This window comes from Agelaius phoeniceus, chromosome 6 (genome assembly GCF_051311805.1).
Source record: "Agelaius phoeniceus isolate bAgePho1 chromosome 6, bAgePho1.hap1, whole genome shotgun sequence".
Lineage (NCBI taxonomy): Eukaryota > Metazoa > Chordata > Aves > Passeriformes > Icteridae > Agelaius > Agelaius phoeniceus.
The window spans coordinates 11,836,658-11,851,210 of NC_135270.1; the positions used below are offsets into that span (position 1 = coordinate 11,836,658).

The 14,553-nt window shown below is 36.0% G+C and overlaps 1 protein-coding gene across 13 annotated transcripts in view; it reads left to right on the forward strand.

Annotated features, from left to right (window-relative positions):
- Positions 1-14,553, forward strand: part of IRAG1 (inositol 1,4,5-triphosphate receptor associated 1) — a 73,601-nt gene that overhangs the window by 50,312 nt on the left and 8,736 nt on the right. For 12 of the 13 annotated variants that reach the window (XM_077179803.1, XM_077179798.1, XM_077179807.1 and 9 more), the window contains 12 exons: positions 453-626; positions 1,409-1,486; positions 1,957-2,006; positions 2,436-2,477; positions 3,049-3,639; positions 5,439-5,517; positions 7,928-8,048; positions 8,895-8,925; positions 10,014-10,154; positions 12,187-12,318; positions 13,158-13,299; positions 13,971-14,020. In XM_077179803.1, the coding sequence (XP_077035918.1) occupies positions 453-626; positions 1,409-1,486; positions 1,957-2,006; positions 2,436-2,477; positions 3,049-3,639; positions 5,439-5,517; positions 7,928-8,048; positions 8,895-8,925; positions 10,014-10,154; positions 12,187-12,318; positions 13,158-13,299; positions 13,971-14,020 (1,631 nt within the window). The remainder of the gene's footprint in view (positions 1-452; positions 627-1,408; positions 1,487-1,956; positions 2,007-2,435; positions 2,478-3,048; positions 3,640-5,438; positions 5,518-7,927; positions 8,049-8,894; positions 8,926-10,013; positions 10,155-12,186; positions 12,319-13,157; positions 13,300-13,970; positions 14,021-14,553) is intronic. The other variant, XM_077179809.1, reaches the window with a different exon arrangement.

Sequence of the window (14,553 nt, forward strand, 5' to 3'; positions counted from 1 at the left end):
TTAATGAAGTGTTAAATTAATTGTTAAAACTATTGTGCATAAATCTTTGCTAGCTGAGTTTGTCAGTTCTTAACCATGAAAAACTGAACATGAGAACTCCATGTAGAAGCTCAGTCTGCGACAGAAATGCCATTACTGTTAGTTGAGATGGATCTAATGGCACTTTTATTTAGAAATGAGAAAAACTGCTGGAAAAGCCAGTTTCACATATTCAGAGAATTTTTGATCACAGTGAATTAATCTTAGTGGATTACCTGTGGTTTTGAGGACTTGCTCTAAACTTGAGATTGTAACAACATAAGAAATGAGCATACAATTTTTTGTTTCATGCAAGCTCAAAGCTAAACTTATAGGTATAAATTTACAGGCTTGTTTTGAACTTGTTGCTCTTACATGCCACAATATACCTGGAAATGGAAGGTCCAGCTCTAATTCTAACATTTTCTACACAGACAGTAGTGGTCATGTGATTGATCTGGTGAATGATCCACTACCAGATGTCAAAATATCAGAGGAAGACAAAAAGAAGAACCTTGAATTGTTAGAAGAAGCAAAGAAAGTGAGTGAGAGGTTCCTAACACGCAGAGGCAGAAAGTCAAGAAGCAGCCTCTCAGAGTCATCCACAGGTAGGGGCAGATCTTGATAACCATATTTTATATTCTCCTTCAAACATCTCTACACTGCAAACAGTGTAACAAGAAGGCATGAAATATTTCTATTGAAAAGTGAAAAATGGTCACAAATTGTTGTTTAAATGAAATTCTAGTGGCTAGATTCATCCTGCTGAAAAAACATTCCCTCCAGACACAGTTACACTGCCTCATATCCTGAACATGTCCTTTTACCTTAGTTAATGGCTCAGATCCTCCTTTAAAAACAGCAGAATAAAATGTTTTGTTCTAGAATGTCAATTGAAATTACTTTTCCTTTTATGTGAAGTTTTTTAAAACTGGAACAAAATGCCATTTTACCATGAAATAGGACTTTTATTTTGCTTTGAAATGCCATTTCAAACAAAATTCTGTCTTACAATTGGCTTGACACTCTCTGGAGGGAAAAAAACCCCCACAACTATATATCTTCTTTTTTTTTTATCCTAAATTCTTCATGAATCTTCTCTTGTGCTGTCTCCCCTCAGTGCTTACAGTATCAGAAAACTGAGGAGAGCAAGTATTCCCTGTATCAATAGAAATTTATCAAATTTTCATGAGTAAAAGACATGAAACATGCTCCAAACTCCTAATTGCCAAGTACAACCTGGCAATTAAAATGACTTGTCAGGTTCTGGACAAACACATGACTATGATATTGATGTTTTAATCTCATCTGAATTCTAAAAACACAGAAGGTACAAGCCTAGGAAGTAAAATCACCTTTTCATTTTGTTTATGTCTTTGTTCTAATGAAGCAGTTTCCCCTACTCTTAGTCCTAAAGTTTCACCCATAGCATCTCGGAGCAGCTCTCTCACCCCTCCACTTCCATCAGGTAAAATGATCATGACTCAAGGGGGAAAAAGACCTCTAAGATCATCAAATCCAATCATTTGCAGGCTCAAACTTTAACTTATAAAAGCTCACCAAAAAAGTATTTGTTTAGTATTTCTTGAGAAGAGTAGATTTAAGCATCTAGTCCTGAATATGTTAAGTTCCTTAATGCATACAAAATGTATTTTTTGCATATAGATATTTTATAATATTTTTATTCCTGTGGTGTTACAAGTTCACATGTTCTATTTTTTAAATTTTATGAATAACAGAGTTTTGAGATGATTTGATGATCTTTCACTTGGTATATGCTTGATTTTTTTTTTCTTTTTTAATAGTATTTTTGGCATTTGAATTTTTGTCCTTCATGTATTATGGGAAACTGTGCACATATGTATTTGTTAATGCTATAATAGTAAAAGTTTGGAGCAAAATATCAAGATATGCCCTAATTATATGTGTATATTTCAGGGTCTGATGCATGCACAACCACTAGTATTGAGTCAGTATCTCCTGGGCAGGTAAGAGCTGAATAGTCTGTGCAATAATCTGGTTATTACAGTACTCTATTTTAGTATGCTGCCCTTTTAGTCCCTGATAAAAATTGTATGTTTGGAATACCATTTTAGAGACCAAAATTGGATTACTGGTACTTTCTCTGTACAGCAAGGGCTAAATATTTAGTCTGAAGACAGAAATCTGTGCAGTAACAAGACCTGAAAGATCATGAAGATTTGTTAAGTGTAGAAAATAGAAAAAGAGGCAATATAACCCTAATCTATGAAAAAGCTAATCCCTGAAGTTATTTCATAAATAAATACAACTAGTAATGTAAAAAATGAGATTCAACGTTCAGCCATTAATATGATGTTTGTAGAATAGGTGTGAAAGATAACCTTGTAAAACAGTTTTTTCTTTTTCTTTTTTTTTTTTTTTTTTTTTTTTGCTAGAATAACAGAATTGTGAAAGAGGATGACAGGCAAACTGCAGAGGTAAGTGTTTCACATTGAGAGCTGAACACAGTCTGCTGGTTTGTCTTAGCACACATATGATTTATTGATGGGACTGAAAATGCTGAAAGATTGTTCACTGGTGAAAAGCAAATTACAATACTTTAAGAAATTATGAAGCACCTGCAAAAGAAGTGTAGGACAGTGGGCTTACCACTTGATCTTTCCATCCTATCATGCCCCCTGCTCTAGCTCAATTAAAATCAATATACTAAGTAACTTTAAAGTAAAAATATCTACTATAGCCATTGTGGTGTATGTCAGTGGTTTAGACTTTCCATGACATTAACATGCTGAGGAGCTTGGCTTTAGGAGGATTGATGTAATGGACTCTGGAATGGGAGAGGTTAACTCAAAAGTTCAGAGAGGAGATTCCAAAGTCAATATTCTTTAAGTGCCTTTTAAAAATTATTTCTTTTGTCAACAGCACATATCCAAAAGCAAATGTCACTGAAAAGGAAATGGCTTTTTACAATGAAAATCTGTCCTTGGGCAGGGGAAAAGAGGAATCTGGACTTGATTCTCTGTTTCATGTGTGTCCCTGTACTTTCAGAATGCTGCAAAAGGATTAATTGATCGAAGGCAGAATGATCAAAGAAAGATTTCTCAGGGAAGGTTGGTTCCTCGTTCTGCTGGCTTTGAAAACTCCAAAGAGAAGCTCTCAGACCAAAAGGAAAACTTTGATCCACGTAAACATATGGATACTTTACCTAAATTCTCCCCTTCAGCTGCTGATGGTGGCAGAATGTCTCTTAATACTTGCATGAATGTTTGTGAAAATGAACTTGGAAAATCATTCCTCAAGAAAGCGAAAGAAAATGATGTTCCTTTAAGAACCCATCTACCAGGACCAGGAATAGGAAATATGGACTCAAAGCTAAAAATTCCTGTTCTAGAAATGAGGGATCATAAAGTTCCATGTAAACCAGAATTCAAACTGTGTGGACTGCGTCCTCCTCTATTACGGGCTGTGTCCTGGGATAGCTTGGAGCCTGGACAGAAAGAGAAAGCCACTTTAAAATTACCATCTGAGGAAGATAAAAGCTTTCTTGGTAATAAATCCAGCAATCAGTTAAAAGCATTCAAAGATCTTCAAATCCAAGTTCAGCCAGTTCGAATGCAGAAGCTGACAAAGCTCAGAGAGGTAAGTCCTGTCATCAGCTGTATCCTGTTTTAAAAAGTCTTTTTCATACCCTATTAATCTTTCAACCTGTTTAGTATTATTTTTATCACTTCAAGAAACATACAGTGATAAAATGGGAAACAGTTTCAGCATAATCAGTACAGAATTGTATCATGTCTTTCTTTTGCAACTTTACTAAATTGTGACCTTTAAGGAAATTCCATGGAATTACTCTATCTCTTAGTTCTCCTCAGGTATGCATCAAGTGCACTGTAGTACTTCAAGGTATACATATGCATGTGCTCCTCTTGCATGTTTACATTTGCAAGATCTCAGAGGACAGGAAATGGGTTTGTAATGATAAGTTGATTATTGAACTGTCTCAGAAAATGTCTCAAAGTGTTCAGAGCTGTAGAACTGGACATCTCTGACAGCAAGGGCAGGTAAAGCATGTCCAGATTTACAGTTCCTAATTATAACCTGCTGTAAATCTGTCAGCTTCTAAATGAGTAATCTGTTGTTAAATAAATTCCTAAATAGTAAGTAATTAAATCCTAGGAAAAAAAGCAGAAATTTCATGAAATGATAGACCACCAAAAGAAAGCAGTAAACATGTCTCTATTGCTAATAATGACTTTTGAAAGAAAAAAAAGCAGCGGGGACTTTCCTGAACAGCCTAATAAGGATATTTTCCTTAACCCCCAGTAGTTAATATTTTAAGATGAATATAAGGCTGACAGATGAGGACCTCAATTCTGCACTTTGGTTAATTCATTCCCATTGTATTGTTTGGGAATGGCAGCTTCATTATTAATCTCTTCCTGTTGATATAACACACACATTCTTAGTGTGTACGTACTGGAAGTTTTGATTATAGGGACCATATAATTACAGAAGCAATTCTTCCCTGTGAGGGTGCTGAGGCCCTGGCACAGGGTGCTCAGAGCAGCTGTGGCTGCCCCTGGGTCCCTGGCAGTGTCCAAGACCAGGCTGGATGGGGCTTGGAGCAGCCTGGGACAGTGAAAGGTGTCTCTGCCCATGGCAGGGGGTTTGTAACCAGATGATCCTTAAGGTGCCTTTCAACCCAAGCCATTCTATAATTCTTTAATTCTATCATTTTGAATGACCCAGAAGCTGTTAAGCACAAATAAGGGAATAACAAAAAATTTTCAAGATGATCTGTAATTCCAGTTAGGCAAGATTTGAGCTCTGTCTCCAGTAGGAATTGTCTACTCATAAACAAAAACAGGTATTTGTGAATTTAAACATGTGAGAATATGAAAGAAAATGAGGAGGTGATAAAAGGAGAAATAAGAGAACAAGGTTTAATCCTTGAGAGTGCATTTTTTCCTACCTGCAAGGAATAGAGGTAGAACACAGTAACAGTGAAGCATCCCAAGCTCTGGTCTTAATAAAGTCAAAGTGGCAAAGTCTCATATGTAGATTTTCTGCATTTCTCCTGTTATCTGGGATACTTAGTTATTACTGTGGCTATATCAAAATTGCTTTTTTTTATTGTCAGTTACTAAAGCTCTCACCAAAACTCTACATATCTACTTGAATAAGGGGCACATTTCACAAATCTTTGTTTGCATGACCAGCAATTTTTCAAAATAATGCCTGTATGAAATTTGAAATATGTAATATTCTAGAGTGTGTGTGAATTTATGAGTATTCTGTTATGGAGCATCTGACTATAATATAATGCAAATATCTCTATTATGTTTGTGAACTAAAGTAAGTGTTTTATTTACATGTGGCAGGGATATTTAAATTGAGATTTGTAGTTCAGTTAGAAATATTATTGTTTCTCTTCACAGGAGCATATTTTGATGAGAAATCAAAATTTAGTTGGACTTAAACTTCCTGAACTTAGTGAAGCAGCGGAACAGGAAAAAGGTGTAGTATCATAAAAACTGGAAAGAATGTTTGGTATATACTGATTTTTATAACTGACTATTATGTGGGAATGAGGAGAAAAAGGCTTAAAATCTTGAATCACAAGAATAGTTGAAGCAGTCATGGAGAACAGTAGTAAATGATGAATAAGAGAGACTGATAATGGGAAGTACCTCATTTTCTTGATGATTTGAACCAAGAAGATACTGCAGGTATTGTTATAACCAAGGGAAAAGATGCACATGTGGAATGGAGTCTGGCTTGTACCTAATAGCTGTAGGACTGAAATTTCAGTAACTTTCTGTAAAAAACATTTCAGCAGTGATGGATTCAATGGATGTAACTTCTGCAAGATATTATGGTCATAAGGGTGAATATGATCCCTGGGAGTATAAATAAGAGATGGGACACTTTATTCCTTTATTATTATTATTATTATTTTAGTGTATGTGACAAGTATTGAAATGGCATTTTCACTTCTGGTCCACATTTCCATGTCAATGTGAATGAGAAAATGTAAGGCCAGAAAAGAGTCATAAAGGTGTTTGAAGGATTGGAAAAATATGTCTTACAGTAAGTAGGATTTTTTAACTTCAATTTCTGTGATTTTTAAGGAAAAATAAAGGAAAATGCTTCTTTAAGGAAAAGGCTTAAAACTCTACATAAATAAGGAAAAAGAAATCGGACACCAAATGTTTTCTCCAATGTCACACAGGCAAAAAAGATTTGATGCTTGTAGCTGCATCTAAAAAGATTAAGAGTAAAGAGCAAAGATATGAACCAGAGGATAATTCAACATGTGGAAGAATTAAATAGCAGTAGTGCTTAGCTAAAATATTTAAACCAAATATATCAACCTAAATATCCAAACCAAAACTATATATTTGTTTGGAAGTAGTTAATTCAGAACTTGTTCAGTGTGACATTAACTGAAATGAAGATGGTTATTATGAAAGGAGCTGAAACTGATTGTTCAAGATTTAATACAAAGAAAATTACAATTTTTTAAAATCCTGTACATTTTACTAATTCATGAATTTGCACTGGGACTAGCTCATCAGCCTTAAAGTTCCTGTTACACTGAGAGAAGGTTAAGATACTGCATTTCACATTATGTCTGGAAATGGATTCATTTTCAGTGTGAATGAATAAAGATGAAAAAGGCTTCTTGTCCTCTATATTTAGTGATTATATCTTTGAATTCTTAGATGTAATGCTATTATTCCTGTCACTCTGTTAATATATAATTTCCCAGAAATAATTTAGCAGGCTCTGTTTGAAACTATAAAATAGTTGCCAATTTACCAGCCTGCTACGTAATTTTGGCAGGTTTGGAAGTCTTGAGGAAAACATTGTGAATAAGATAAATATTATTTTATCCAGCTTCTCAACATGGATCTCATGAGTATCACAAGCTTTTTCTAGTCCAGTAAGTTATCTAAATGGTAGCCAGAACTTTAAGGGTCAACTCCTTGTCCTCAGTGGGGAAAACAAGCAAGGGGTCAAATTCTTAGTTAATTTGTTAGGGAGACCTACTTCCTTACATTGTCAGAGAAGCCACCTTTTCAACTGGAGTGGTAATTTTGCTTAAACAATAGGAAATAGATACTTCATTATTACTGTTATGAATCCAATGTACTGTCTCCATCATGGTTTTTATCAATGACAAGTTACTGTCACCATCTGAGCAAACACAACTCTGCATCTACACTAGCTAAGTGGAATGCATTAATTCTGGTGTCAGGCTGGGTTTTATGGGGATGCATGTGTCTGCTCTGAAGTAAATGCTGGAATTTTTTAATATAAAGCAAATGCACAGAATTAAAATGTAGCTGGAAAGAATCTCCCCTTCTGTTCCATCTTTCATGTTAATGCTCTCCAGATTTACACACTAATTACATGGCAAGTCTAAGAATCCTTCTGTTAAACTTCTGAACAGGAGAACTGTTCAAAGATTCCTTCCCAAGTCTGGGATTCAGGCTGGGGAATCTGCTTTCCTACAGGAGAGTCCTTCATGAAATTCTGGTAAGACAGAAGGAGATAAGGGAACTAATATATGTGAAATTAAGTAAAATGAAAATACAGAGGCTAAGTAACATGAATTATAAAAAAATATTAGTTATGTCTTGGTCCTTATGAAAGTAACAGAATTGGAGAATGTAAGTATAACCTTGATATCCTGTTTCAATTGCCATACAGTGCAAACAGGTACCTGATGTAATTTATAACAATAAATGGTGTACAAAATCTGCAGTATGGTACATTACACTACACTTCATCTTGGCAGGTGGCATTTAAAGCCTTAGAAAATGACAGTGTTCTATTACAAAATCTCAGCTAAAATATTCCTGAAAAGAATGTGTGACTTGTAAAGTAACACAATTTTTTTTTAATCTGAAAATGTCTTTAGGCCCTTCACCTCTCCCTTCCCCCACCGAAGAGGAAGAGACAAAGAGCAGCTCTGATGTCATGCCCAGCATTCCTGATGTGTTGCTGCGAAAACTGAGAGTGCACAAATCACTTCCAGGAAGGTAAAAGCTCATTAGAAGTGGAAACACATCATCCAGGAGAAGGCACACTAATGGTCTCCAGCCAACTTCCCTTCCCTCCATTCATAGGGAGACAAATTGTTGCATCTTAAAATGTGCAACCCAGATTTACTGAAAATTTCTGGGGGATGCACCAGCTTCCAGTAATTGGCCAACTTTTAAAATTAGTTTGAGTTTTACATAAAAAGTCTTAAACCTTAATTGCATGCTACAGGTAGATTTTTATACAGATTTTCCCACTCCTGGTTTCCAGGACTGCTGCTGCAGATATGTACTTGTATTGAAAATATTATTTCTCACCCCCATGACAATAATCAGGCCAGATGATGCTTTCCAATGGTAGAATTTGGGCATGTAAAAGTTCTGCAGTTTTTCTGCAGGTGACAATTTTTTAGGAAAACTGAGTTTATTTTGCAAATGTAGTTGAAGCACTCACTGATTTGCACTTTCTGAGACATTAAAACAATAAACAATCCCAAACTTATTCAGCCAAAAATGATTCCTCCATTCAGCCACATGGTTATGGTTATGTACCAAAACCACCAGAGCCTTCAGTTTTCTGAACTGTCAATAAGGATTCTCTGTGCAGGTGAAATAAATATTTAACATTTATGGTGAATGAATTGTTATATACATTATTATGTATAAATGAATGCATGAGGTGAAGAACTTCTGAGAGACCATTGCTTGATTGTAATCAATACAGAAAAGTAGTGGAAAACTCTGGAAACTCAAGCATAATTTTGTTGTTCAGTTAAGTATTAGAATAGCTTTGTTCTAAGAGAAAATAACTCATTAAAATGTGAAATTTTTTACTTTTATTTCTAGCTCCCCACCACTCACTGAAAAAGAAGTTGAGGTAAGTATGCTATTATTTTAGATGTGTTCCAATTTTAAGTGATTATTTTAAGTCGAAGTGTGGTTATTAGAATGAGGTAATGGGATGATTTTTTCCCCCAAAATATATTTCTCATTAAAAAAACAATAACAAAACACATTGAACTCCATCAAGATAACAATTTTGTGAAATGTGGGCAATAGAAACTGTAAAACAACAGAGTAGGAGTAAGCAAAATATTTGTTTGTGTTGTTCATAATAAAAAAGTAATTCACTTTGGAAATAGTTTTAATATTCTAAAGTAGTAAAAAAAAAAAAAAAAAAGATTAAATAAGACCGGAAACTCAGCAATTTAAATTGCATTTTTATTGGCTAATATGAGCTTTGGGGCATTTTTTAATAATATCCTGCTGTTAGTTTACATAATTTTTGCTTTCTCAGTTCAAGCCAATAATTTTTTTTGCAGGTCTCTATTTAGCTTGTAGCATTTAGTTCTTGTATTTTTTAAATCACATACCAGTCAAGAAAAAGATGGTTTTTTACAACACTGCAATCTACTGGAGCTGTTGGTGCCTTGTGCTTTGCAAAGTATTAATCCTAAGAAATGAGTAAACTCTGGTAAAGCAAGAAATAATCTTTAAAAGCAGGGTTCAAGAGAATAAAAATGTTAGCACTTCATCTTTTGCTACCAGGGGTAGGTGTTTATCCCTTAGATAAAACAATGCTCATGGTGAGCTCATCCCTGGACTTCCTCTGCACAGACTATCTGTTTAAAAACCTTGGGGACCCTTGGAGGAAGTGCAGCTAGAAAACAGATCCATTGTGATTCTGGTGCTTCTGGTAGGCTGCTTCCTTCATTTTGTCTCTGCCCCACAGAGCTCCCAGAAAAACATTCAGGAAAAGAGGCAGCAACACATTCATTATTCCTATTTCAGTGGAAATTCAGTGGATTTTTCAACGAAAACAAATTTTAAAATACTTTCAATTTTCTGTTGCAATCCTTATTTAACCAGAAAAGTCAGTTAAACATATACTTTATTCATAAGTTGTTATTGAAAATTATATTACTGTGAGACTTAGTGGAAAATGCCTTTTTTTAATCCAAACAGAATGTATTTGTACAACTCTCCTTGGCCTTTAGAAATGATAGTTATACATTGGAATCTAGAATTCAGCAGGCAGAGAGAGAGAGAAATCTTACTGAAGAGAATGCTGAGAAGGAACTGGAAAACTTTAAAGCAGCCATTACGGTAAGGAAACTATGGGAATTCTTTTCCTGAACTGTAATGTACCTGGAAGTGCACAAACGTCACAAATGTGTTTGACTTGTAAATTCAGCCCCAAAACTTCATTTTCTGCTGCTCAGACTTCTTGCCATGAGTTGCCTACTACTCTGAGAGAGGGCATATTCTGCCAGAGTGGGCCAGCATTGCTGGAAATGCCTAGGGCATGCTTCCCTGGTCTAGCAGATTTCAGGAATAAATACTAGGAATTTGCTGTTCAGTTCTTGAAATAAGCCTGTGACATAGCTAAGAGCATTTAGAACTGCAGTTGGAGCACTAATCCATGCTCTCCTGAGCAAGACCTTTAGCAGGAAATTTGAAGTGTCCAGATATGAAAGATACCAAAATTATTTGAAACTTGAATCCTGAGACCTGTAACTTGAAAGGCCTCTTAACTGCAGATACTAGAAGGCAGGCTGTGTGAAAGGAAACAGCAAGGAATACTTAAGGAATAGGTACAATCTCAGGCTCAGGTTTTGAGTACACTTTCATTCCAGCTGTCCCTGGTGTTCCTTTACAGCAGTAGTTTGAGTCCTTCCTGCCAGCTTTCTCTAGGTTTTCTAACTGAATCGACAAAAATTGCTACAACGTGTCAACTGAAGTGCTGTGCATGTCTTTGTGCATAAAGGGAGGGATGGTTACACACCAGGCTGATAAAGGAAATAGCCTTAGACCCAGCATGCATTATTGCAGGGAGGTGCTGCCATTCTTTCGAGAATAGTGAAGAGAACATATGATTCTCCCATTTACTTTATCAAGAATATCATCAGGTAAGAAAATATAGAATTAAAGAAAGATTGTGATCACATCTTTTCATCTGGAATTCCAAATCTCCATTTTCAAATTATTGTTTCTGTTAAAAAAAAAAAGTTGAGACTATTTTGCTGCTCTTCCCTCTGTTCCCTGTGTAAAGAGCAAGCAGAAACAGCCTATTAAAATCTCAGAGTTTGCAGACTGAAATAAGTCTGTTAGATTTGCTGTGTATTTCTGTCAAGAGTCTCTAATTAGGCACTAAGGTTCATGTTGCCAGCATGGGACGGATGTGATGAGGATTTTCTTCCCTTAAGCAGTTCACACGCTACAGTCTGGCTTTTACAAGGTTTTTTACATGATTTATAACAAAGTGGAAACTGCCTTCCCTATGGAAGCTTTTGCTCTGGACAATGGAATAAACTAAGAAGCGATTAAAAGCAGTGATGGCTTCTGTAAAATCTCTATCATATTAGACCTAGACTTGTTCTAATCTCATTGAGAGGTTATCTTCATTTCTGTAGGACAGGCACAGATTTTATGGCTCAGTGACAGTTTTACCAGTCTTTCTGACTTTTTTAATCAGCCTTGTGCTAACTGATGTGTTATTCAGAAACCTAATTTCAAGAAAAAGCTGATCTACATCAATTTCCAATGTTTTGTAGAAAATAAGGAGGTTACAGTTGTCAAGAAAGAAAAGGACACTGTGAAATTCTGTGCATGATTTTTCCTAAACATATTCCCTTATTTCTTTTTGATTCTTGCAGTCAAATTTTGGTTGCAATTTATTGTCATGGTAGCATTGCAATTCTTGAGACTATGTCTTATTTTCCAAATAAGTGAAGTATCATGGAACTGAAAGAACATGTGTGGCCTTCTTAATACTTGTGCCCAGAAAATTAGGATGTCCTTTGTCCCTCAGCAATCATTTTTAAGTGCTAGTTGAAATGAACTCGGCATTTGTAGAGTTCACAGGTAGCAGAGCATGTTTCACTACAGATTTCAGAATGGAAGTATCACAAATGTGCTGAGACCTCTCTAATGCCTCAAACTGTGTTGCTGCAGCTTGCAGTGAAGCACCAGGGCAGCAGCAGCACTCTGAGCTGGGTGTGGTGGCAGTGTTGGCACCCCTCTGGGGCTAATCTCTCCATGAGGAGTTCTGCCTGGACATTGATACCCCATTTTGAGGCTCTGGCCGCTCCATTTGAACTAAAAACATGCTGATAAAGCTGCTGTGTTTTTGCTTCAGTCTTCAGCTCACCTGTGGCACCACTATGAGCACAGGGAAGCCTACCAGAAGCTGCTGGAGGACATCGCGGTGCTGCGGCGTTTGGCTGCCAGGCTCTCCAGCCGCGCAGAGATGGTCGGAGCCGTTCGCCAGGTGAGGACATCCCGGTGTTTAGTGTTTAACTCCATCCTGGATCCACAGGTGCACTCTTGGCCAGCCTGGGCTAGAGCTTGTGTTCACCCTCTGAGTTTTATTTGCCATTCTGACAGATTAAAAACATCTGTTGTAGTGTCAGGTAACACACCCCTGCAGCCTGGAAATAGAACTCCAACGGCAGAAAGATTGTCCATTAAGCTATTTAATGTCTGTACAACAGGAGCATATATTTTATTCAGAGCTACAGATGCATCACAAGAAACTAATTTCAAATCAGTGCAGCACATAATAAAAATATTAAGAAAAAAAGAAAACAACTTATCTGGGTCGAAAAACTCATCTAATTCAGTCACTTGCCTTTGGCAATAACTCAGTCAATTACAAAGAGTATGAGAACAGAGTGAGTATAAATAAGAACACATCAATACCCTCCCAGATTTAAGAATGTTCCCTCTGCCCTCTAAAGTAACCAGATTGATGCCAGTGACTAAGACCTTTGAGGGTTTGAAAACAAATGTGGTATACCACATAAGTAATCAGATAGGCACACAAGCAGGGTGTCTGAATACATGACAAAATCAAGTATTATATTCTGTGAAATGCATTTGACTTGCATTTCACAATGCAATTCAAATGCATTTCACAGAATATAATACTTCTATAATACTTATATAATACTTCCTATATCTTAGGAATTTTTGCTCATGGAGGCACCAATATTTCCTTAAGAACAACAGCTCCAGATTTAGCCCTGATGTGGAGCATACATATAGAGGCAAATGATTTGTTGGAGATGTGTAGAGGTTACCTGGCTATTTCCTTCTTTTCTTCCTTAGGAGAAGCGTATGTCAAAGGCAACAGAAGTAATGATGCAGTATGTGGAAAATCTGAAAAGGACATATGAAAAGGATCATGCTGAACTAATGGAGTTCAAGAAACTTGCCAATCAGAATTCTAGCAGAACCTATGGTGCATCTGGTAAAGAAAAATAAAAAATTAAGGATTTTTCTTGCCTCTAATTCAGAGAGATGTTGGTGCTGTTAATGATTTAAAGTAAAATATTGTGAAACCTGTTCATAAGTTCTCATCTACAGGAGCAGATTTTCAAAAGTTACAGAAATAAGATGTTTCATATGAGCCATACTTAATGCTATAGTACAGTAATTTGGAATCACTATCACTTGCCAAATTCTGATGAGATCCAATCATATTTCCTCATGGCCTCTTGCAAATCCATGTACTCTGCATCATTTTAATGCAACTACCTTTCAGGTCCAGATGAAGGCAAAATTTCATTATTAAAAACCCTTTTTTTTTTAATGACCTCTTCTTTCCTTTGCTGGAAACTGAAATATGAGGATTTTCCTTTGTGAGAACTTGTATATGGAGGCCAATAGTGGGATTTTTCCCTGATTCAGTGAAAATAGTACTGATTTCGTTATTTGCAATTATTTCAAAAAATTTCTTGTGCAGGTGTGATTGAGAAGACAGCTGTATGGCAATACTGTATGACAATAAATACATGGTCACTTACAGATCCTGTGTAAATATACTATATCTGAGTTTGAAATATTAGCAAGGGTTATATTAACATTATTTAGATATACTCTCATATTCTAAGACTGTTCTTTATCTTTGTTCCTATGCAGAAGATGGGGTTCCTCGTTCATCTAGATCCATGTCTCTCACTGTTGGAAAGGTATTTCTGCAATATAAAGAAAGCTAACATTTTATGTAGTAAAATTTCTTCTTCTATATACTCAGTTCTTTGTCTATACTCGGTTCTTTTGGCTGTGGTCAAACAGTGCTGGTCAATTCTCAATATCGTTTATGCAATTTCTTGCATGTGCTTTGCAATTTTGGATACATGACTTAGTATGGCTTTGTGCAATAATGGTAGTGCCTGATGTGAAACTCTCAGGGTTTTTATTTCTGTAAAACTTACAAGTGCTGGAGATCAACTCCATCACAAAGCTTGCTAAAACAACCACTGATTTGGGAGGCATGAGTCCCAGTATGACCATTATGAAATTTGGTGACCAGGTGCGTTATACTCACTCTACTGTTTATTTTCATATTTTTATTTGATTAGATTGTAGTTCTTTAGGTTTGGTTTATTCCTGCCACCTCTGAGTGTTGGGTATAAAGAATTATAGCACAGAGCATGCAGAGGGTAAGATGGGATTTCAGAATGAGAACCCCATAGGTTGAAGCAGAGGTCTCAAAAAAAGA